The 23715-nt window shown below is 43.6% G+C and overlaps 1 protein-coding gene across 9 annotated transcripts in view; it reads left to right on the top strand.

Moving 5' to 3' along the window:
• Positions 1 to 23715, top strand: part of RREB1 (ras responsive element binding protein 1) — a 151010-nt gene that overhangs the window by 64099 nt on the left and 63196 nt on the right. For 4 of the 9 annotated variants that reach the window (XM_032250030.1, XM_032250028.1, XM_032250031.1 and 1 more), the window contains exons 2-6: positions 8888 to 9006; positions 13220 to 13340; positions 13982 to 14194; positions 19471 to 19560; positions 21629 to 21792. In XM_032250030.1, the coding sequence (XP_032105921.1) occupies positions 14024 to 14194; positions 19471 to 19560; positions 21629 to 21792 (425 nt within the window). In that variant the 5' untranslated portion in view covers positions 8888 to 9006; positions 13220 to 13340; positions 13982 to 14023. Of the gene's footprint in view, positions 1 to 8887; positions 9007 to 10143; positions 10211 to 11408; positions 14195 to 19470; positions 19561 to 21628; positions 21793 to 23715 lie in introns of those variants that run through there. The other 5 variants (XM_032250033.1, XM_032250034.1, XM_032250035.1 and 2 more) reach the window with 4 other exon arrangements.

The following is a 23715-nucleotide window of genomic DNA, read 5'->3' as shown; positions in this document are numbered from 1 at the left end:
AAAAAAAAAAAAAAAAAAAAAAAAAAAAAAAAAAGATTCCTCATGTCATGTGCTTTTTAAGTTATGCTGTGATGGCTTATTCTTGTGCATGCTTCTGGAATCTTAAGGTATTATGCAGAGAGGGCAAGTGTTACGCATAAAAGATTGTCCCCTTAGAAATGCAGAATCTGGAAGTCAGAAGAGTCTTCTAACCTGGTCTCCCATCCATTGCCTGACTGGGGTTTTTGTTTGCTTTTTATTAACTAGTGGTTACCCACCCTCTGGTTGAAGACTCCTGGGACAGCAAGCTCATTACCTTATCTGGGCTCTTTCCATCTGAGGGCTTAGTTCAAAGCTCTGGTTTAAAGAATCGTGGAGCTCCAGAGTTGCTTGCTTGTGCCTCTTTCCTGTCGTGGTGGACCCGTGCAACGAGTGTGCCTCTCTTCCACACGAGTCCTGCAGCTTTTGTAGCTGGCTCTTGTCTTCATTCTGTTAGCCATTTCCAGTTTTCCCCTTGACTTGGTTTCCCAATCCTCTAGCTTGCTAATGACCCTTCTCTGAATGGTTTTTCAAATACCCTTTTTGTGGTACAGTAGAAAGTACAAGATTTTTGGAGTCAGACAACCCTGGGCTAGACCTTTAAGAGCTGTGTTATATCTAGCAAATAACCTAATCATTACCTTACAAGAGTTGGGGGAGGATTAAATATATGTAAATTGCCTAGCATACTTCTAGCGTAGAGTTTATGTCACAAGTGCCAGTGCCCTAGGTTATCAGGGAAAGAGGTGCTCTGGAAAAAACATAATTAGATGCATATTAGACTTCCAGTGTACTCTGACTTGAATCCTATTTTCTGTTACTTATGCAACATTCTTTTCTGTTTTTAAATTTCTCAACCAAGGTGTGATGTGGAGGCCTCTCCCCACCCTTTCTTGTACCTGGTGTCTACCTGATAAGCCAGGAGAGCAGATCTTAGGGTGGGACAGGGCAGGGATGCTACTTAACTTAATCCCCTGAAGTACATCTTCAGCCTTGGCCCAGGAGACCCTGCCCTGTCCTGGGGGTAGGTGAGGATGCCCTGTGGGCCCTCTGCCCCTATGGTCCAGCATGGGTGCTCTCTTATTAGAACATAGTTCACCTTGGCTACTCAGAGAATGATACACATTTCTGCTGAGTTAGGCAAGAAAGTGGTGAAATACCCGGTCCTGGCAGGCAGGCTGAAAAACAATGTTTAGGAAAAGTCTGGTTTTCCTGGGAAAGGGCCAGGGACTCAGCTCTTCCCACAGTTGGGTGCGAGGGCTGCTGTGTCCCTTCCCAGGGGAGCAGGGTGCTGTGTGACAAATGGCTGCCATTTAGCAGCTGTGTCTTGGCCTTGGAAATCTGGCAGTAGTTAGATACTGGCAGGAAGATATGCTCCCTGGAGAAGAGCTACAAAAAATGGAGTCAGCTCCTTCATAGTCCTCATGTACTAGCAAGAAAGCTTATCATCGTTGGGACTGTGTCCATTTCCTTCCTTTAAAGAAGCATAGAGCCTTGCAGAGAGGTGCAGGAAGAAGAATGGGGTACTACAGGATGGTTTTATCTGGCATTGTCCAGAAAATCTCCCCACCTTTCTCGAGGCTCATGTTTTAAATAGTCTGACTGACGTAGATAACTTTGGTAGGCAGGGACCCTGCCTTCCCAGTTAATGTGTGCTTCCCTGCTGAAGTTGTATTTAATGTAATAATTTAAATGTCCAAGAGATTGTTAAGAGAAGCTGCTTCCTGCATGGAACCTATGACTCTGCCCTAAGCTGCTGCTTCCTCCACACTTTACAAAATATTGAAGTTTTCCTTTACCTAAGAACAACCGACATTCCTTCTGAAAAGGAGCATTAGTAGCTTGTGTTGTTTCTAATAAAATGCTCCAGGTCAAGATCAGTGGGATACCTGAAATACAGTCAGAGTAAGGAGCAGCCACTCTGGCCTGTTGGAAATGACCTCTGATTTTCTTTCCTCCACCCTCAGGTCCCATTAAGAGACAAACTGTAGTAGATGGTGAGCTGTTTCTAAGGCTGTAGGAGGGAACCTCAGGGCTGCCTGCCTCCCCTTGAGGTCATCTCCTTAACTGTTCTCCCCCTTACCTGCCCCTTGTTGCTCACTCCTCACTGCCCAGGAGCAGCAGAGAGGCTAGGAAAGGTATCTGGGGCCATCAGGAATCCTGGCTGAAGGGCTCAGGTTTGGAGATAATTGATTCCACCGCCCCTTCCAAGGAGCTTTTCGGGAAGTAGCACAGGCTTGGCAACTGCCATTTGCTGGAGAGAAGGCTTTTAGGATCCAGGGTTGCAAGAAGGCCCAGGCCACGTGGTTTTCCCAGCCATGCGCTGCAGGCTGGCCTTGCCTGTCTGAAGCCCACCTCTCATGTGTTTTTTTTTCTGAGGAAGCCCTGCATAGATTCGTTCTTCCCTGTCCCTTATTTCTTATTATTTTTTATTGTGGTAGGTAAAACCAAAGTTGGAATGGATCTTTGTTTCTGTTCCAGGGCCTTGGTTTTTACTCTGGAGGTGTATAATAAGCCAAGCAGCTTCTCCCAAATCCTCACTAAAGGAAGGTTTTCAGGGAAATCCTGTACTTCTTCGTGAGCTGGTTCTCAGGGCTGGATGGAAGCCTCTAGAGAGCTGTTAACTCAGAAACTCACACTGCTGCACCCGCCCCTAGAGGTTTTCTGACTCAGTAGGTCTGGGATGGGGAACTGAGAATTTGCATTTCTAATAAAGGGCTGGATACTCCTGCTCTTGAGGCTTGGTGGAGGGTCTGTAGTAATTTCTCCCTGCGTCATGTTGGTGGTCTTTGCGAGGTCAGCCTATCAGATAGGACTGGACTGTTCAGGATTCAGGCAGAGCCTCCCTTGCTTGGCTGCTTCTAGAACACAAAGGTATAGAACATGAAGTGCCCCATCACTTTGCAGAGCAAGCATAGTGTTTCCAAACTGTTGCCTGCTGCAGTGAACCTTTTAGACTGTGGTGAAAGTCCAGTCCTGCCTCTTGCCAGGGAGAGGAAGGCAGAGGTGAAGGGGAGGAGAGTGCTCCTCCTTCCTGCCTTGACAGGGGGCAGAAATGGAAATCCAGGTGCTGAGCATCTGTAAGGGTAGCAATGATGCAGAGCGAGATTATTAGAAGTCAGAGAATGTGACTAAGGGAGGACACCTGTGCTTTCTAGCCATGGGCCAGGAGTCACACACTTTTCCAAAATAAATTTAACAGAGTTCAGAAACTGGATTTATTACATTGCTGTACCATGCAACAGCTCTAGGATCTTGGAGACAAGTGATTCAGCCCCTCTCAACCTTTGTTTTTATGGCTGCACAGTGGGAATAATCCTCATATGGTTGTTGTTATGAGGATCAAATGAGACAATACACGTGGCATGTGGCACATGGTGCTCAAAAATTGTTAGCCATGATTAAGTGTGATGGCAGAATTAGTGTTTAAATGTGTCTTGGAATTTGGAACCAAGAGCCATGAGTCAGTGGGAGTCATGTGGAACGTGGCCATGAGGGATAGGGCTGTGAGAGGAGTGCAGGCAGATATTCTGGGGAAAGGAACTGACCACGGGGACTGGTGTGTGATGGAACCAGAAGGTAGACTGAGGCCAGAGCATGGAGACCCTTGAATAGCAGGTTAAGGAGCTTGACCATTAGTCTCTTTTTTTTTTTTTTTTTTTTTTTTTTTTTGAGATAGAGTTTTGCACTGTTGACCAGGCTTGAGTGCAGTGGCGTCATCCTAGCTCAATGCAGCTTCAAACTCCTGGGCTCATGTGATCCTCCTGCCTCAGCCTCCCAAATAGCTGGGACTACAGGAGGGTACCACCATACCTGTTTAATCCTTAAATATCTCGTAGAGATATGCTCTCACTTTGTTGCCCAGGCTGATGTCAAACTCCTGGTCTTAAGTGATCGTCCCACTTCAGCCTCCCAAAGTGGTGGGATTACAGGCGTGAGCCACTGTGCCTGGCTTGCTGTAGTCTTAAGAGGATGAGAGTGTAGGAATGATTTGGAGCTCAGAAGACACCCAGAGGGGGCCAGCATATATATCTTGGGTCCCAAATTTGTTGCCCCGCTTTACCTCTTGCACTCGTGTCTTGAATGTGGCCTGTACCAAGGGATGCATCCCCTCCACCTCTTTTTTTTTTCTTCTTCTTAGTTAGAGACAGGGGTTCTGCTGTGTTGCCCAGGCTGATCTTGAACTCCTGGCCTCAAGTGATCCTCCTGCCTCTGCGTCCCAAAGTGCTGAGATTATAGGGCATGAGCCACCATGCTCAACTCCCCTCCACCTCCTAGGAGTCCCTTCTTACCCAAGAAGAGAAGGTCAGAGTTGGCTGAAGCAGCTTATGGTGCCCCATGGTGTAGATCCTGCTTAGATGCTGAGAGGTGCTGTGTGACATTCTAAGGCTCCTGTCTTACCAAAGCCTGTGCCAGCCACGGGTTGTTGGTGAGTAGGGTGACTTTCATGGGTTGCTGCCCTATCCAGGGCATAGCCTGAACCCTAAGCCAAGAAACACATCAATTTCCTGGAACCCAAAGTCGTCATCACAGCTGTCCCAGCCTTCAGAGCACATGTGAGGTGGTTAGAAGAGACAGTTTTGCCCCGAGCTTTGCAGGCAGAGAACAGTCATGCCCCTGGTGGAACATTTAGCCTGGTTTGATTCTGCCCCCAGCCTAGCCAAGACTCAGCCCATTCTTCAAGAGATGCTTTTGCTGTTCATCATGCTCCCTCATAGCTCAGACCATTTTAGTGTCTGAACTGTTAACTCAAACTTTTAGCCTGTCCTGGGTTGGCCTGAATAATTGATCAACTAGGCTTGTACATAGCATGGATCAGCCATCCCAAGTATTTGTGGGCGTTGTGGAGGCTCTGCACTGTGCCCATCCTGGTCTCTAATGTTGTAAAACCCATTGTTCTATCGTTGTGAGAATGTTTTTCCAGAGTCTCAACCATCATTCTAGGAATCTAAACTTATTCCACGTTTCCTGGGGGCCTTAGGACAGAGTTTAGATTTCACTTTAAGAACCCTCAGGAGGCTGGGTGCAGTGGCTCACGCCCGTAATCCCAACACTTTGGGAAGCCGAGGCAGGTGGATCACGTGAGGTCAGTTCAAGACCACCCTGGCCAGCATGGTGAAACCCCATCTCTAATAAAAATACAAAAGTTAGCTGGGCATGGTGGTACACACCTATAATCCCAGGTTCTCAGGAGGCAGGAGAATCACTTGAAACTGGGCGGCAGAGTTTGCTGTGAGCGGAGATCAAGATCATGCCACTGCACTCCAGCCTCAGCGACAGAATGAGACTGTCTCAAAAACAAACAAGAAAAAAAGAACCCTCAGGTTTTTGCCTGTAATCCCAGCACTTTGGGAGGCTGAGGTGGGTGGATCGCCTGAGGCCAGGCTTTCAAGACCAACCAGCCTGGGCAACATGGATAAATCCTAAAAACCCAGTTTTAGTCTCAACTAAAAATGTAAAATTTAAAGTTAGCCGAGCATGGTGGTACACAGGCCTGTAATCCCAGCTACCTGGGAGGCTTGAGGCACAAGAAGCACCTGAACCAGGGAGGCAGAGGTTACAGATCGTGCCACTTCACTGTAGCCTTGGTAACAGAATGAGACTGTCTCAAAAAAAAACAAAAAAACAAAAAAACAAAAAACACCTTTAGGTTTTTCAGAAACTGGGATGCAGCTCTTATCTTTCATCTCTTCATTGCTATCTCCTTAGACCTGGAGACCCGCCCCTTAATCTTCTGTGTCTGGCTTCACATAGCATTGTTCCTTATCTCCCCTGGGGCTTGGGGGCTGGCCTTTCCTTCCCCCCACAGAGGGACTTCCGCCCTCTCCTAGTCTTCCTGCCTTCATTGGCTTTGCGTAAATCTTGTGGGAGTACAAATCCAAAAATTTAGCAGCCTTTACCAACACCACAAAGACCCAGCCTTTCTGTCACATTTCACCTACAGGAGTCATCTTTAGGGTGCAACTAGTCTTTTTTTTTTTTTTTTTCTGAGGCATTGGTGATGGAGGTAAGGGGTATCTTAAAGCTTCTTCTAAGAACTCTTGTATTTTTCCACTCTTCAAGCTCTGTGAATCCCTGAGGCCTAATAGAACCCAAAACAAACAACCTAGTGACTTCGGCCTTATTGCAAGACATTCTCAATATTCAAATCATTTATACCCAAGGGCAAGAGGATGGAAGTTTCAAGGTCAAGTCTCTCAGCCTAGCCCTCTTGCTCTAAAGCCATCCTCTCTCTTCCTTGCTGTCCTGTGTGCTTCCGGGAAGCCACTCCGTGGACCTTTTAAGTTATCTTTTTAAAATGAAGGGAGGCAGCAGGTCTAAATTTTAATGGAAGCCTTAGCTATATGCTGGAAATTTTTAATTACAGATACTTGTTCTGACTCCGAAGTGTGTTTATTTTATTGTACTTTTATTTTATTTTATTTTATTTTCGAGATGGATCTTCACTGTTGCCCAAGCTGGCGCAATCTCGGCTCACTGCAACCACTGCCTCCTGGGTTCAGGCAGCTCTACTGCCTCAGCCTCCCAAGTAGCTGGGATTACAGGCATGTGCCATGATATTTAGCTAATTTTTATATTTTCAATAGAGATGGAGTTTTGGCATGTTGGCAAGGCTGGTCATGAGCTGTCCTCAGGTGATCTACCTGCCTAAGCCTCCCAGAGTGGCAAGATTATAGGCATTAGCCACTGTGCCTGGCCTATTTGTTTTTGTTTCTTTAATTTTTTTTTTTATTTTGAAGTTTTTATTAATTATGAATAAAACTGTGGTTCACACTATTTATTTGAAGATCTCGGCAGTTTCTAGAAAAAAAACAAAGGGCTTTTCCTCTCCAGACTTTGTTCCTAATAACATTTGTCATTAATTAAAATATGAAAAAAAAAAAGACTGGGCGCAGTGGCTCACACCTGTAATCCTAGCACTTTGGGAGGCCGAGGTGAGTGGATTACCTGAGGTCAGGAGACCAGCCTGGCCATCATGGTGAAACCCCATCTTAAAAAAAATGAAAAAACAATAACTTTGCTTTCTTTTTTAAAAACAGTATTTAATTTCACCTTAGATGGGTGAAGATAGTCTGAAAGGCTGTTTGTGCATTTCTGAAAACTCCACAGGTATTTTAATAAAATGGACTTTATTCATAGTTTACAAGGGGGCAGGTTATATATCAGGCAAAACAGGGATTCTTACCTTGCTCTCCCTGGGTGGTTTTCCAGGGCCTCTAGCCCTCCTGGTACTGAACAAAATTGTTGAGTATAGAGTATGTGCATTTTTTCAGTGGGGTGGGAGTGGGGGGGCCATAATGTCCAGCTCGAGATACTCTGCATCCCCTTTTGTGGGACAGGGGCCATCCCTGCGGGTTAGTCCTGAGGTTCGTGGTGACAGCTGTGTGGCACAGCTGGGCAGCTTATCTCTAGATGCTCCAAAAGGGGAATAAAAGTGAGAAAATATGCCAAGCAGTTGTTTCTCTGTAGGTGTTGTCTGTGTGGGGTTTATTTTACCTCTGAGTTTTCTCCCATTTTGTGCTCTTTACGTTAGCTGAGGGAAGCTGTGTTGAAAGCCAGAGAATGTGGCTACATGGTGTAGCTCTGGGAAATGCTGCATTCCAGTTTTCTCCCAGCACAGGGCTTTGAAGCCCTTGACGCTCCAGAGCAGACTTGCTCAAACTTTTGAAGGGCATGTGTAATTTGAGACATTTTCTGCATCTTTCTACAGAAAGGAAAAATGTCTGCATTTGGTCGTATTTGACATGTATTACCAACACTTCCTCCTTACACCCAGGCAAGGATGTAATAATCTATCCTTTAAGGCACTGTTTGGTTATATATTTCTTATTCTTACTTTATTTTTTGAGATGGTCTGGCTCTGTTGCTCAGGCTGGAGTGCAGTGGTGCAATTTCAGCTTACTCCTGGGCTTACACCATCCTCCCGCCTCAGCTACAGAATAGCTGGGACTACAGGCGCATGCCACAACACAGCTAATTTTTGTGTTTTTTATAGAGACAGTGTTTTCACCTTGTTGCCAAGGCTGGTCTAGAACTCATGAACTCAAATGATCTGCCCAGTCATGGCCTACCCAAGTGCTGGTATTACAGGTGTGAGCCACTGCTAGTTGTATTTTTTTTTTTTTTTTTTTTTGAGACGGAGTTTCGCTCTTGTTACCCAGGCTGGAGTGCAATGGTGCGATCTCGGCTCACCGCAACCTCCACCTCCCGGGTTCAGGCAATTCTCCTGCCCCAGCCTCCTGAGTCGCTGGGATTACAGGCACACGCCACCATGCCCAGCTAATTTTTTGTATTTTTAGTAGAGACGGGGTTTCACCATGTTGACCAGGATGGTCTCGATCTCTTGACCTCGTGATCCACCCGCCTCGGCCTCCCACAGTGCTGGGATTACAGGCTTGAGCCACCGCGCCCGGCCTAGTTGTATATTTCTTAATTTCTTCAACTATCTTCTTTCTTTCCCTTGTGTTTCTGATAGCACTAATCACTGCATTGCTTTTCTCTTCTTGTTAACCTGGCAGCCTGTAAGCATCTGCTGTGAACATGCCATCAGGACGCACGAAGCTCCGCTGGGAGCCAGTGGTCCAGGCCATTCTCACATGGTGTTTCCCTTGACGTTGTTGGAATTTGCCTGGGGGAGAGGGGTGTTTCTGTCTGTTCAAGGTACACTCAGCTCCAAGCTCTTACTTGGATGTTAATGGGACAACTCTGGATGGAATCAGCCTGGCTCCTGGCAGCTTGCTTGTAATTGCAGGCAAGGGATGAGAAATGTTTTGTAGTCCTTATTTGTGACTCCCAGTGGGTCACGTTCAGCAGAGGACCATTTCTGGTCTTAATCCTCTTTTAACATCACCTTTTCTTGTTTTTGTAGGTTGCTGCAACTGTGTGCTCCAGGACTGATGGCTCTGAGGTGTGATCCTGCCCACATTTCGGCCCAGCCAGGTTCAGCCCCCCAGTAAGGAGGGCAGTTTGATAACACAAAGAAAACAGGTTAGTGAAACGGTTTTGACTGTCAGTGAGTGACAACAATGTTGAATGTGGAGTCTTCCCATGCCCTCCGCACCTCCCTTTTAATCATTGTGTCCCCCCCCTCCAATTCCAGGTCCTCCTGAGGCTTTGGCGCAAAATTGTGTTGAAATTATAACTAGGCTAGGCACGGTGGCTCACGCCTATAATTTCAGCACTTGAGGAGGCCAAGGTGGGCAGATCAGTTGAGGCCAGGAGTTTGAGACCAGCCTGGCCAACAGGGCGAAACCCCATCTCTATTAAAAATACAAAAAATTAGCCAAATGTGCTGGTGCATGCCTGTAGTCCCAGCTATTAGGTAGGCTGAGGCAAGATAATCGCTGAACCTGGGAGGCAGAGGTTTCAGTGAGCCGAGATCATGCCACTGCACTACAGCCTGGGTGATAGAGTGAAACTGTCTCAAAAAAGAAAGAAAGAAAGAAATTAGAGCTATAACTTGTTAGTTCTTGATCTGATGGGCCTGAGATGTGGGATGAGAAAGGGTACCAAGGGTTTGTCTCAGGAAGCCACACTCTGGAACATCTCATTTTTTTTTTTTCTTTTCTCTCCTTCCCCCCAAATCCAGACCATGTGTGTTAAAAACTGGAATACCAGGTTGATCTGCTTGATAATGCTGATCATATCTATGACTTGGTAACTTCATCTGGGTTTCCGGTGCTCTCTGATTCTAGTTGGAAGGGATTATATTAGAAGAGGGCCAGTGATTTTTATTTTTAATTTAATTTATTATTTTATTTTTTATTTTTTGAGATGGAGTTTTGCTCTTGTTGCCCATGCTGGAATGCAGTGTTGCCCATGCTGGAATGCAATGTTGCAGTCTCAGCTCACTACAACCTCCACCTTCCCGGTTCAAGCAGTTCTCCTGCCTCAGCCTCCCGAGTAGCTGGGATTACAGGCATGCGCCAGCACATTTGGCTGATTTTTTGTAATTTTAGCAGAGATGGGGTTTCGCCATGTTGGCCAGGCTGGTCTTGAAATCCTGACCTTAGGTGATCCACCCGCCTTGGTCTCCCGAAGTGCTGGAATTACGGGCATAAACTACTGTGCCTGGCCCTGGCTGGTTTTTATTTTTTATAGATGGGGTCTTGCTGTGTTTCCTAGGTTGGTCTCAAATTCCTGGCCTCAAGCCATTCTCCCACCTCAGCCTTCCAAAGTGCTGAGATTACAGGTATGAGCTACTACACCTGGCCTTATTTCATAATAATAACATTATTAATTATTAATATTGGGGAGATGTCAGGGAGAAGAAATGGCACAGAGGAAAGAATGAAAAGTCTAGGATTTTAAATATCTAGAAAGAAAAAAAGTGCTTTAAAGTGTTAGAAATGATCTTTTATTCCCTGAGATTGAGTATCGGAGGGTTTAGGTTGGTTAGTTTGGGTTATTGTTCCAGAATTGTCCAGGGTGGCGGTATGGGGTACATAGGACCACCTAATACTGGCTAGCTTTCCCTGGTTAGATGATCCATGTAGAAGAGCCCACATGTTACAGTGGGTTTTTTTCTAACATAGAACAATGAGCTTCATTGTGCCTTGAAACAGCTTCTTCCCCTTCTGCCCTGCTCTGTGATACTGAAGGGAGAACTCAAACAGAAAACATAAGAACAAACTGAAGCACAATCTTGTCACAGCCCAAGGGGCTGGTTGTTGGTTGCTTCTGGAACAGATTCTCAGGGATGAGTCCAATGACTCTTTTCTTTTTTTCAAACAATGTAGCTAGGAGTTTCATTTTATTAATTATACTTTCAGATTAGAGATAAGTCTCTTTTTTTTAAAAAAAAATTGCTGTTTACTTAAAGTTAAAATAGGAAAAGGAAGTAAATATAAGTGAACTTGGTGTCATCAGTGGGTAGTGTCACACTTTATCCCCAAGGAAGAAATACATTTAGCAAATGTCTTCCTGTCCAGACAAAATGGGAAACAACAAGCTTGCAAGGCTTTTCTCCTTATAAAGTGGGATAGCTTTTGCAATTTTCAGCCCTTACACTGGTTAACTGTACTGACTTGCTAGGCTTCCTGTATTTAAGCCACTTAGGTAGTTTGCAAGAATGTGCCTTTGATATCGTGACTGAAAAGAATTCTTACTGGCAGTTTGGCTCTGTTTAATGAATATATTTTTGTCAGTTTCCTTATTATTTCCCTCCTCTCCACTTTCTTCCCTTATTCAATGATAGAATTAGAATTTATTTTTTATGACTTACAATTTTGCATTTAGTCTTAAAGGTGTTTAATGTGTTCCCCAACTTGAGCAAACTCTACCACATTTTTTTCTTTTTCTTCACACACATACACACATGCATTTTGTTGTTGTTTGTTTGTTTTTGCTTTTAACATTTGTAATGGGGTCTTGTTGTTTTGCTTAAGCTGGATTTGAACTCCTGGGCTCAAGCAGTCCTTCTGCCTCGGCCACCGAAGTAGCTGGGAGTAGCCCTCTTTTCTACTTGTAGTAATATGATGAAAGCAAGATGATCTTCAAACCTCATAGTATAAATTGGTGGAAAGTTTGTAACAATTACAGGAAAGCTAGATTTCTAGTCAGTTATTTGATAATTCTCTGTATATTAAAATTATGAGGGAGATATATATATATATATATACATTTAAAAGAATGAGGTGAATTTCAGTATTGAAGGTATCCATTTATGAATCAAGTACATAATTATGTGATCAATTACAAAAATTCTAGGGAACTGATGACTCTTTTTAGTAGTCCATTAAGAAAAAAATTGTTGTTACACACTCATGTATGCACTGTGTGTACTTGTTTTATCCCTATAGAGAAATCGCCTAAAATAAACCTTCAAAGACAGTTAAAAACAGGAAGTTTGAAGCACAGTTCTGTTTTCTTTTTCTTTTAATTTTAAAAAATCTTTTATAAAGATGGTGTCTTGCTGTGTTGCCAGACTGGTCTTGAACTCCTAGGCTCAACTGATCCTCCCACCTTGGCCTCCAAAGTGCTGAGATTACAGTTGTGAGCAACTGTGTCCAGCCTGAAGCACAATTTTCCATAAATTTAAGGTCTGCTAGCATGGGGAAACATTATGGAAAGATGGCAGTATAGAATTATTTATTGATTTATTTATTTTTTAAATTTTGGCTGTAGCTTTCTTCTCTTCATAGAGAAGATGTGGGCAAAGAGGCTGGACCCATAGTCCCAAATTGTATGTTTCTGCAGGTAGTGCTTTTACCTACCAGTTGGAAAACCATTTGATTCACAGCTTCAAAATGTCTATTAAGGAAGGCACATTTTGTCTCTTTACAAGACAAGTACTGTCCCTAAGATTCTCTTTGCCCCTTTTGGTAAGAATTTAGGCAGGTACTGCGTATTTGTAGCTGCTGTGGTTGGTACCATTTCTTATATGCTAGGCCATATCCCCTAAAGTTGGAGGAGGAAGCTATGAGAAATCATATTCTTTTTTGTGTTGTTCCTACACATTCTCCTTACAGCTGAGATGATGAGCTTGATCTTCAGCTGTTGTTGTGGACTTGTAGAATTTATTAGCACACATTGTGGGATAATAGGATATTAATATCCTAATACCTATGGTAGGGCTTCAGCTATAGAATATCTTTCTAGATAAACTGAGGGAAGCAGTAGACTTCATACCTTCTGGCCAGACCTGTAGCCATATAGTTCTAGTTAAAAGGAACACACATGCACATGGCCTGAAGGAGTGAATTGTGACATATCCATGGGCCATAGTTTTCCCTTTGGTCATTCTTTTCATGTCATCAGGTTTCTTTTGGTTCTGTCCTAAGAGTGTCTCAACTCAGCCTTTAGCAAATGCCTGAAGTGTTTTGTCTTTGGTCACTTTTAGGTAGAGGCATGAGATGGGTTAAGTGGAGCCTGAGCATCCTTGCAAGGGACTGAGGCACAGTATGAAAGAAAGTTTGATGCATGGGTATACATATGAGCTTCAGAAATTAAAATACTGCAGAGTTCTTTTGGCTGTTGGGAGAATGTGTGGCAGGCAGCACTGCAGGGGTTAAGATCAGTTAAGGTTGAGAAACAGCTACAGAATGTGGTTTTGGAAGAAAGAAAGGCAGACACTGCCTCTCATTTGTGCTTCTTGCATTTTCGTGAATATAGTGGTCTAAGATTACAGCAAATAAACAATTTCAGTTTTTTCTTCACTAAGTGAAAAGATGTTCATTTTGGACCTTTGCTTCCCTTCCAGTGTCAACAAGTGCTACCAAGAGAAGAAAAGAGGTCAACACAGACTCATTTCCTACTTCATGTGGATGATAGCTACAGCAGGGGGAAATTTCATAGCCTATCAGTTGGGTCAGAAAATGGAGGTAATCAGCAGTGTGGTGGTGGTAGGGGGGTTCTTCTTTCCATTTTCTAGGCTTTGTGACCTGTGTGTGTATATATATATATATATTTTAAGAAACAGGCTTTTATATGTCAATTTGAAATTTGTTTGTAATTCTGATGGCGTTGGCTTCTCAAATCTCGTATAAAATTCGGGCTCCCGACCAAAGTCACTGTATTACAGCAGCGGAGTTAAATGAAACCTGTGTTTCTCATTACTAGTTTTAGGTCTAGAACATTCCTATAGTAGTAAATGAGTCTAGGTTCTTAGGAGAGTGCTGGTAGGGTGGCAGCTTTCTGGACCTTGTAATTGTTGGCTTGGCCTTTCCCACTTCTGCCTAACCTTGATTAGGAAAGGTAAAGAAACCAGCCTCTCATGACATTGAGTCCTGTTGGTAGTGCACAGTCAGAAAAAAAAGCAAGGTTATTTAGTCCTTAGTATGCCAACACTTTGTTTAGATGAAAGCTTCCATCATTCTGGGCATGAATGTGGCTGTTAACTGGAGAAAGAGAATATTGGATGTTTTTGACCCGAATTACAATTAGAGTAGCCATGGCCAGCGCCCCTGGCAATGACAGAAGCCTAAACTTCCCCATGATCACATCAGCAATTTCCGATTTTCAGTTTTATGGCAGAGGCTTCTTAGAAGCTTAAACCCCTGTCCCAATGACGTCAAGTTCACCTGTTGGCTTGGAAGGTTCAGACCTGTCTTCCATCAACACCATGATGTCGGCGGTCATGAGTGTAGGGAAGGTCACAGAGAATGGCAGGAGCCCCCAGGGCATCAAGTCCCCCTCGAAGCCTCCAGGACCAAATCGGATTGGCAGAAGGAACCAGGTAAGTGTTCGTACCTGGTGGTGACCTCCAGTGGGTTCAATCCGTGAGACATTGGGAGATGTTTCCCAGTTTCCTATGATAAAATCTTAGAAGAATTTGGAATAAAACAGACATACCCAGAGGACTTAATCATTTTTCAAGAGCAAAATTTTCACAGCTTATGTTAGTTTCCTTTCATGGAGAAAGTTTTGTTTGCTGTGGTGCCAATGTTGGTGGAAGTGCCCTTATTTTTGGCCCCGCCATTGGATTTTAACTCAAGCGTTCTTCATGTGATGGCCATGGCAGGGAATGTGACTGATTTCTCCACTGTGATGTGGTTTGTTTCCATTCACATACCTGGGTATTTTTCAGTGTCTTCAGATTAGGTAGCAAATAAGGACTGCTTGTGCTAGGAATGTTGTTCAGCTTTCTATCCTTGAAAAGCACCAAATTTGGCTTCAGAGAATTCCACTTAAGATGGTATTTAGTCTTGATTTTTCATTGGATCAGGAGACCTGGGAAAGTAAATAGGTGGAATTGGAAAGGGTTAATGCTGCTGTAAAAGTTAACGTCTTCTCTGTTGTGAAATAAGATGAATCTTTAATGTATATATAAATGAGACACTTTCAAAAAGTTGTTGCTGTCTTGGCAACATATTGTTTAACAGAAGGAAGGTGGCAGAGTGAATAATTCTCATTTCATCTCTGGATCCATGTAATATGAATTGACTTCCTTGTGTTTAAAATTTGGTCTAACTGATTTAATAAGACTATACTAAATCCTTGGAGAGAAGGTGGTCTTGCGTTTGTTTAGGAACCAGAGATGGATGAGAAAGCAAACCTGCTGGGCTTTTGTGAACTAATTTTCTTTTTTATAAATAATTCTACTGTGACTGTCCTTATACACAATTCTCTGAGTATTAATATGATGGTTTTCTATAAATTCTTAGAAATAGAGCCTTAATTAAGGCTTTCAATACAACTTGCCCTCCAAGAAAAGTTGTACCAGCCCCAAACCTTGCCAGCAGTGTGTGGGAAGGTGCATTTCTCCACATCTTGCTCAAGGATGAGAACTTGCTAGAGTTCCATGATGTTTTAGGGTTGGAACATTGATTCCTTTCTCTCTCTTTTTTTCCTTTTCTCCTTGTGCCTCTCTTCCTATGGGTGCCTGAGAAAATTCTCAGCCTGTATGACTGTGGCCTGAGTCGAGAAGGAGTGCTAGCTCTGGGAAGAAAAGGTTTATTTCCACTTTCATGTGACTGTCCATTCATCCATCTCTCCATCCATCAACCCATTGGACAATATGTACCCAGTTCCTATATCCATCTAGGTACTGTATCAGGTGGCAGGCATTTGGGGAAGAATAAGACAGACGGTTGTTGTCCTCATCCTTCCGTTCTACCAGGAACAAGTGGAGTGACAGGAAGAGCTTTTCCTCACGTATCTCCAAGTTGTCCCAAGTCCAGGCTCCAGATCAGAGACCATGGTTAGGGCCCTGAAGGATGCCCACAGCATCTCCCATGTTTGCATGCTAACTGGAGGCTGCCTCTTAAGGTATTAGGAGGCAACTGTGCAGGTGGGGCAGGGTCACCTTTCATCCCCCTCCTTTCTCCTCCAGGGATCTGGTATTCTAACTTTGCTTTTGAAATGGAGGTCTGGGCCAGAGGTAGTCTAATAAATATAGTTATTAATCTAAAAAAACAAAACTCAGTGGGGAGAGAGTATAGGGGAGAAGGAAGCATTCTCCTTACCTGTGGACTAGACAGGGAGGGCTGAGAGAGGGAGCCCGGGGAAAGTCCCATCTGTGTGAGCTCAGACTTCCAGGAGAGATTAGCCACAGCCAGATGATGACAAGGGTGCCAGATTGTTTCATTATGGAATGGTTAGTTATCACATTAGCTGCTAATTTTGTCTTTCATCTCAGGAAGTGTGCTCCTTCCACCAGCATGGCTGCAATAACTGGATTCAAAATTCTCCATTAGGGTGATGGGCATGATGGCATGTCTGTAATCCCTGTTACTTGGGAGGCTGAGGTGGGAGGATCACTTGAGCCCAGGGGTTCAAGACCAGCCTAAGAAATATAATGAGACCCTTATGTCCTATTAAAAAACAAAAATGAAATTCTCCAGTAGAGCCTCTCTTCCAATATCACAGTGCTCTCTCTTTTCTATTAGGTTCATTTTATTATTATTATTATTTTTTTAATAGCGACAGAGTCTTTATTTCTCTCCAGAACTTGGTTGATTTCTAGTTTCATAAACTATACAGCTAATCTGTGTAAGCTGTCTTAATTACTGTGATATCTGGCTTTGTTTTTGTTTAAATTATAAAAAAATTTTTTTGTAGAAATGAGGATTCACTATATTGCGCAGGCTGGTGTCAAACTCCTGGGCTCAAGCAGTCCCCCCACCTCAGCCTCTCAAAGTGCTGGGATTATAAGCGTGAGCCACCACTCCTGGGCTGGTTCATTTTAAAAGATTACATCTGGGTCTGTAGACCTCCTCTCAGATACCTTAGATTTTGTAGACCTGTATGATGGTCTTAGCACACTGCTGCCAGCCTCAGAGAAGATTTAGGTGTCAGTTCATGATTCACCCCATAATCAATACCAGTCAGCCCCACCAGCTGCACAGTGTGCCTGCTGTCTATTGCAAGGTGAGTGCAAGATGATTTAAAAAAAAAAAATTTGTTTCCCTGTGGCTGGTCACTTGGAGGCTTGGTGCTTTTTTTTTTTTTTTTTTTTAAACATGTATTTACATTCTGCTGGTGACTTAAAAATGTTATGTATATAAAATTACCTATCTACTAATTTGACAACAATAACCCAGAGATTCAACTCATCACCAGCTTTTGGCCTGACTGCGAGACATCCATCCTTGTTATACCAAGTGTTCTTATTTTGTTGCTGTTGCTTTTGTTTCTCCCCACCCCCACCCCCACCCCCATCCCCATGGGGGTCCTTGGCCAGCTCTACCCCGACTGCAGTCGTAGAACTGGGCTGAAAAAGTGTGACATCCCCTCCTTAGTATGACGAATAAGTAAGACTGGGAATTTTTTTTTCCCCACTCTCTAGGATGTTCATCTTTTGTAAAATCCATATCCTTAATTCTTTATGAAAGTGAAAAAATGTGGAGCATGCCTAGTTTTCAGACCCAATTCCATAGATTAGAAAAAAGTTCCTGCCGGGCACCATGGCTCATGCCTGATTTGGGAGGCCAAGGTGGGTGGATCACCTAAGGTCGGGAGTTTGAGACCACCCTGGCCAACATTGCAAAAACCCGTCTCTACAGGTGTGTTGGCATATACCTGTAGTCCCAGCTACTCGGGAGATTGAGGCAGGAGAAACACTTGAACCTGGATAGCGGAGGTTGCAGTGAGCCAAGATTGTGCCACTGCACTGCAGCCTCGGCAACAGTGAGACTCTGTTTTTGTTTTTGTTTTTTAAAGTTCCTATTGCTTAGAATGAGACTTGTTTATCTTTGAAGAGGAGCTAGAGAGAAGGTGGCTATGAGCTAGACATCATCATGCCTTCATTCCACCCATCTGGTTTATGGTGCCATTTGTTTTTATAGTCTTCAGGGTGACTTTTATTTTCATCATCTCTCATACACAACCACAAGAGTGTTTTCTTTCTGTGCCTTGGGGCTAATCCTTCTTTTGGTCAGACTATAGCGTAGTGGTTTAGAGCATGGGCTGTGGAGCAGCTGGCCTGGGTTTTAATGCTGTGCCTACCACTTAATAGTTCTCTGACTTGGGGCAGGTTACTTGTCTCTCTGTACCCCAGTTTCCTCATCCAGAAAATGGCATCAATAATAGTGCTGGTCTCTTAGTGGTTGTGAAAAAACCCTGACGGTTCTGTATACAGAGTTAGCACATAGTAAGTGCTCAATAATTGGTGTTATTTGCCTGGAGCAGAAACTCATTCAAATGAATACAAGTAAAAAGTGATCTATTGAAAGATGCCCGAGGACGGGAAATGACCCAGAGCCTAGACGGAGCATACCACCCTAGGGACAGTGCCCTCCGTCCTGTTGGGTTAGCCCTGACATCTTCCACACTACTTTCTCCTGGCTTGGGCTTGCCAAGGTGCAAGCCTTCTTGGGTTTGGCCCCACCTCTCCATGAACTTTCAACTCAAGTGCTCATAATCACCCAATTTAGTAATGTACCATCCTCAAACCTGGGTACATATCACCATCATCTGGGGAGCTTGTGAGACAAACAGATTTCTGGGGTTCCACTCCTCCAACCCCAGTCCCCCAGTGACTGATGTAGCATGTCAAGAATCTGGTTAAATGCATAGAAAAAGCCCCCCAGGTGATTCTGCTGATCTTTAGAAATATCTGAGTGTCCCAACTCCAAATTCCTGAGAGAGGTATCCAAGCCTAGGTCCTGTTAGTTTTGGGTATGGAGACAGGAACTGTGTTGCTTAGGGACTGTGAGGGTGAGGAGTCAATGATGCACACAGCCTAGAACTCTACATGAATTATTTAGAAAGAGGATCTGTAGCATAGGATTAGTGAACAACATTGGCTTTTTCTTAAAAAGGCAAAACATACTGCTTGACCTGTGCGTTCTGAGGGAACATGAAAGGAGCCCCCTCACCAAGTAGTGAGTTGGTTCTTTTGTTACCTTCTGTGGAAATCCTTATCTTGGGTTGGCATTCCTATCAAAGTTGTCATGATGAGGACAGCAGTCTTCTTGGAGTGATGTTTTTATTGATTATTTACGAGCAGTGTTAATAAATAGCAGATGCAGCAGTGGGCAGAGGAATCACAGCGTGCCCACTGGGTGCACAGCTCAGCACTGAGGGCTTCCCTCTTGGTAGGGTGGGCTTTTTTGATGAGAATCTTATTATCTGTCATTTTCTTGGAGGCCCTGAAACCTGATGGAAAATAGTGCCTGGAACCCAGGTTGGACTTGGGGAGAAATGTATTCCTTTCTAGCTCTTCTGTGAGTCGATGCTTAATTTTTTGCCATCACAGATGATTAAGTGGTATCTGTAATTAGAATGCTAGTATTTATTGAGCACTTACTATAATCTCAGCACTGTTCCTAGTGCTTTGCATGTGTTAATTTAACCTGCATCACAGTGTGGTATGGTAGGTGGTACTGTTTTTCCCATCTTTCAGATGAGGAAACTGAGGCAGACAGGATGGTAACTTGCACAAGCTCATACCTGGGCAGGTTCTGGAGCCCATGCTCTCAGCTACATAGACACAAGTGGTTATTACAGAAAGAAAAGGCACTCGTTGACTGTAATTTGAAATATATCTTCCCTTTTAATCTCTCTTTTTAGGAAACGAAAGAGGAGAAGTCTTCCTATAACTGCCCCCTATGTGAGAAGATTTGCACTACCCAGCACCAGCTGACCATGCACATTCGCCAGGTAGGCTACCGCTTTTCTATTTTGAATTTTTTTTTTTTTTTTTTAAGTAAAGTGCAGTAGTGAGAAGAGGGGAAAGAGTAGAACAAGGAGTTAAACACTCACAGTGAGCAATCAATTGAGATAACTCACTACCTTCAGACCAGCCTATTTTTGTTTGTTGAGATGGAGCCTCACTCTATAACCCAGGCTGGTGTGCAGTGGTGTGATCTCAGCTCACTGCAACCTCCACCTCCCGGGTTCAAGTAGTTCTCCTGCCTCACCCTCCTGAGTAGCTGGGATTACAGGAATGCACCACCATGCTCGGCTAATTTTTTTGTATTTTTAGTAGAGACGGGCTTTCGCCATATTGGCCAGGCTGGTCTTGAACTCCTGACCTTGTGATCCACCTGCCTCAGCCTACCAAAGTGCTGGGATTACAGGCATGAGCCGCCGCGCCCAGCTGGACCAGCCTATTTTTTATTTAAATTATTCTTCCTTAAGCAGAGGGCAGGGTAATTGGGTTTTTGTTTTTTGCTTTTTGTTGTTGTTGTTGTTGTTTTTTGAGATGGCACTTTGCTCTTGTTGCCCAGGCTGGAGTGCAATGGCATGATTTCAGCTCACCACAACCTCTGCCTCCCAGGTTCAAGTGATTCTCCTGCCTCAGCCGCCCGAGTAGCTGGGATTACAGGCATGTGCCACCACGCCTGACTAATTTTGTATTTTTAGTAGAGACGAGGTTTCTCCATGTTGGTCAGACTGGTCCTGAACTCCCGACCTCAGGTGATCTGCCCACCTTGGCCTCCCAAAGTTCTGGGATTACAGGTGTGAGCCGCTGCACCCAGCTGGTAATTAGATTTTAATGGACGAGTTGTAGCAGTGCCTAATTTAAATTTAGTATTTTAAATAATTTTGGGGGGTGGTTATGAAATTATTTTTGTGTATGTGTATTTCTGTGACAAAGTCTTAGGTCAACACAGAATTCCCTTTTGGCTGGGCCTAGTGGCTCACACCTGTAATCCCAACACTTTGGGGGGCCAAGGGCAGATCATTTGAGTCAGGAGTTTGAGACCAGCCTGTCCAACCCGTCTCTACCAAAAATACAAAAATTAGCCAGGCATAGTGGCATATGCCTGTAATTCCAGTTACTCCAGGGGCTAAGGCAGGAGAATCACTTGAACCCGGGAGCGGGTTGCAGTGAGCCAAGATCGCGCCACTGCACTCCAGCCTGGGTGACAGACTGGGACTCTGTCTCAAAATAAATAAAGAAAATAAAATCCACTTTTAAATTTGAACGAACATCGAGTTAAAGGACCTTTCATTGTATGTTGCTTGTTGGTCTGAATCAAATTCCTTACAACATAATGAGATCATAGCTGCGACCCTCTTCCTTATATTAGTGTAAATGTACATCACACAGCAGGAAATCTACTTGGCTTGGGGTCTTTTTTGCTTTTCTCCTTTATTGTGAGATTTATCCTTCTCCTTCTTCTGCTATGTCCAATTCATGACAAAATATTGATGAGTGTATAACAGTGAAGGATTGATGACCCTGTAAAATCATAACATAGCACTGAATAACATCAAGTCACTAAAGTAACTTGGTTTTGGATAGAAATGTTCATTTTTACTGTCTTTCAGAGGCCGAAACTCTCTGCCCTGTGCAGGTTTCAGTTCTCTTTCTCTGATGGCAGGCCTGAGTCATCAGATCTGAAGAGAGGACATTGACTCTCAATGTGAGGACATATTTGCTTCACTGTTGAGAGTCCTTCTGCTCATAGGAGTTTATATATGTGGTCAGTGAATCAGTATGTAGTTCAAAAAAAGACCTGGGAAGGCTCCACTTCTTTCTGAGCCTTTCAATAGAAGTAGTTCTCAAAACATAACATGGGAATGGAAGATCATACAGAATATTTATTTGCTTGCTTTCCTGATATATTTTGCCCCTTCAGGAAGATATTTAAAATGAAAGGGAAACACATAGCCAAGAAAGTTCATTGGTTTTTTAATAAAGCTCTGAATCTGCATTTCCCAAGAGCTGAGCTTTTGATGTATTTTCTTCAGTGACCGCTGTGATCATTGCTTTCTGCAGCACAACACAGACACTGGAGGAGCTGACCACTCATGCAGCATCTGCGGGAAGTCACTGAGCTCGGCCAGCTCCCTTGATCGCCACATGCTGGTGCACTCTGGCGAGAGGCCATACAAGTGCACAGTGTGTGGCCAGTCATTTACCACCAATGGGAACATGCACAGGTGGGTGAGGGTGCCCTTTGCTTGGGGAGCTGGCTGGTACCTGGAGGTTGGCAGGCAGGACAGTGGCCTCTGAGCCTTCAGAAGACTTGCCTAAATGTACAGAGAGTTCTGGAATTCTGTCCATTGTATGGAAAAACGAGAGATGCACCGTATCTCCGGAGTATTAGAGGTGTTGGATCATGGGAAATGGAAGTACTTTGGCAAGGTCTGTGGCCCTTGAGAGTTCTTCAGGATGAAACACAGATTCATTTCCCCTCTGCCAACTGGAGTTTGTTTGTTTGGGTGCTAGAAGTGGGCAGATTATCACATTTAAAAGAAGAACCCTCCAAGAATAGCATCCATGTAGCCCTGCCATTTAAAAAAATGCTTGCATATGCCTACCAGATTCCTCACAGATCTTTTCATTGCAAAACAAACAAACAAACAAAAAAAAGTCTGGGACCTTTCAATAGTTAAGTGGCCTCGTCCTGGAGCTTCAGGATAAGCTAGGATAAAATGAAGAAAAGGAAAATCTGATAAACGTCAGGACATTACTTCTTGAGAGAGAAAGATGCTCACTCGAGTGGGAGACAGCAGAGTGGTAGACATACTAAAATTGTGTTGGGTGAACCTATGGAAAATACAGTTTATAGGCTTATCATACATGTTTTGAGGGGTCTACTTTTCCATATTCCTGTCCAGTCCTTATTCTGCTTGCTTTTAAAAAAGTTGAGTGACATTTCTTACATGTTTATTTCAGAAGAAAACTTTATGTAACTATTATAAAATTGATATGCTAGTTATATTTGGTTACAAAAACACTAAAATGAGATGGCCCAGTTTATTATACGTACACTTGGGACATAACTGATATTGTGGTTAAGTTTCTTGATTTGGGAACTAGGTACAGTACCTGACTTCAAGTCCCAACTGCTACTTATAAATTTTCTATCTTTAAGCAAGTTGCTTAACTCTTTGTACCCCAGTTTTCTCATATTTAAAATGAGATTTTTGTTTGTTTTATTATTTTCTTTCATGCTATTTTGACCCCCCAAAAAGGAGGTGTTTAATTGTGTCTACTTCATTGGATAAGGATGAGGATTAGCTGATAACTAGTTTAGCAGCATTGTTCCTGGCACAAAGTAAGAACTCAATGTTATTTATTATTATTTGCATTTGTAAGTTGTGCTGCAATAATTTAAAGCCCGTGAATATCTCAGTCTAAACTCTTAGAAGTGAGGTATAGTATGACTTCATGAAAAGTGTGACTATTTTAGGAATTTACAAAGTGTTTTGCTTTTTTATCATAAATTTCAGTTCTGGTGGGTTATTCTCTTTGCTCCCATCTCCTCCTGGGAGTGTTTTTGGGTGCAAAGGAATTGAGTAGTGTGACTACTTTACAATTATATTTCACATTTCAGCTATTTATTTATTTATTCTTTTTATTGAGATGGAGTTGCTCTGTCGCCCAGGCTGGAATGCAATGGCATGATCTTGGCTCACTGCAACCTCCACCTCCCGGGTTCAGGCGACTCTCTTGCCTCAGCCTCCTGAGAAGCTGGGACTACAGGCGTGTGCCAGCACATCTGGCTAATTTTTGTATTTTTAGTAGAGACAGTGTTTCACTTGGCCAGGCTGGTCTCAAACTCCTGACCTCGTAATCCGCCCACCTTGGCCTCCCGAAGTACTGGGATTACAGGCATGAGCCACCCCACCTGGCAGCTGTTTTTTTTTTTTTTTTTTTTTTTTCTTCACCGTGTCAGCTTGTTGGTATCATTTATTTTTACCTTCTGTTTAGTTCTGCCCGTGCCCCTCCTCTATTAAGTCCTTTGTCCTTTACATATTTGCCCTTCTCAGAATCTGGTCCTAGAGCTATTGCCTATTCCCCTCTTGGGTGGTTCTGTCACTTTTTCCTACTGAGTCCCTGCTTAGTGAAACTCCCCA

The sequence above is a fragment of the Sapajus apella genome, unplaced genomic scaffold (genome assembly GCF_009761245.1).
Source record: "Sapajus apella isolate SASKATOON/1434 unplaced genomic scaffold, GSC_monkey_1.0 scaffold70, whole genome shotgun sequence".
Taxonomy (NCBI): Eukaryota; Metazoa; Chordata; class Mammalia; order Primates; family Cebidae; genus Sapajus; species Sapajus apella.
Note: the sequence above shows the minus strand (reverse complement) of the source record. Positions and strands in the feature narration are given on the sequence as shown.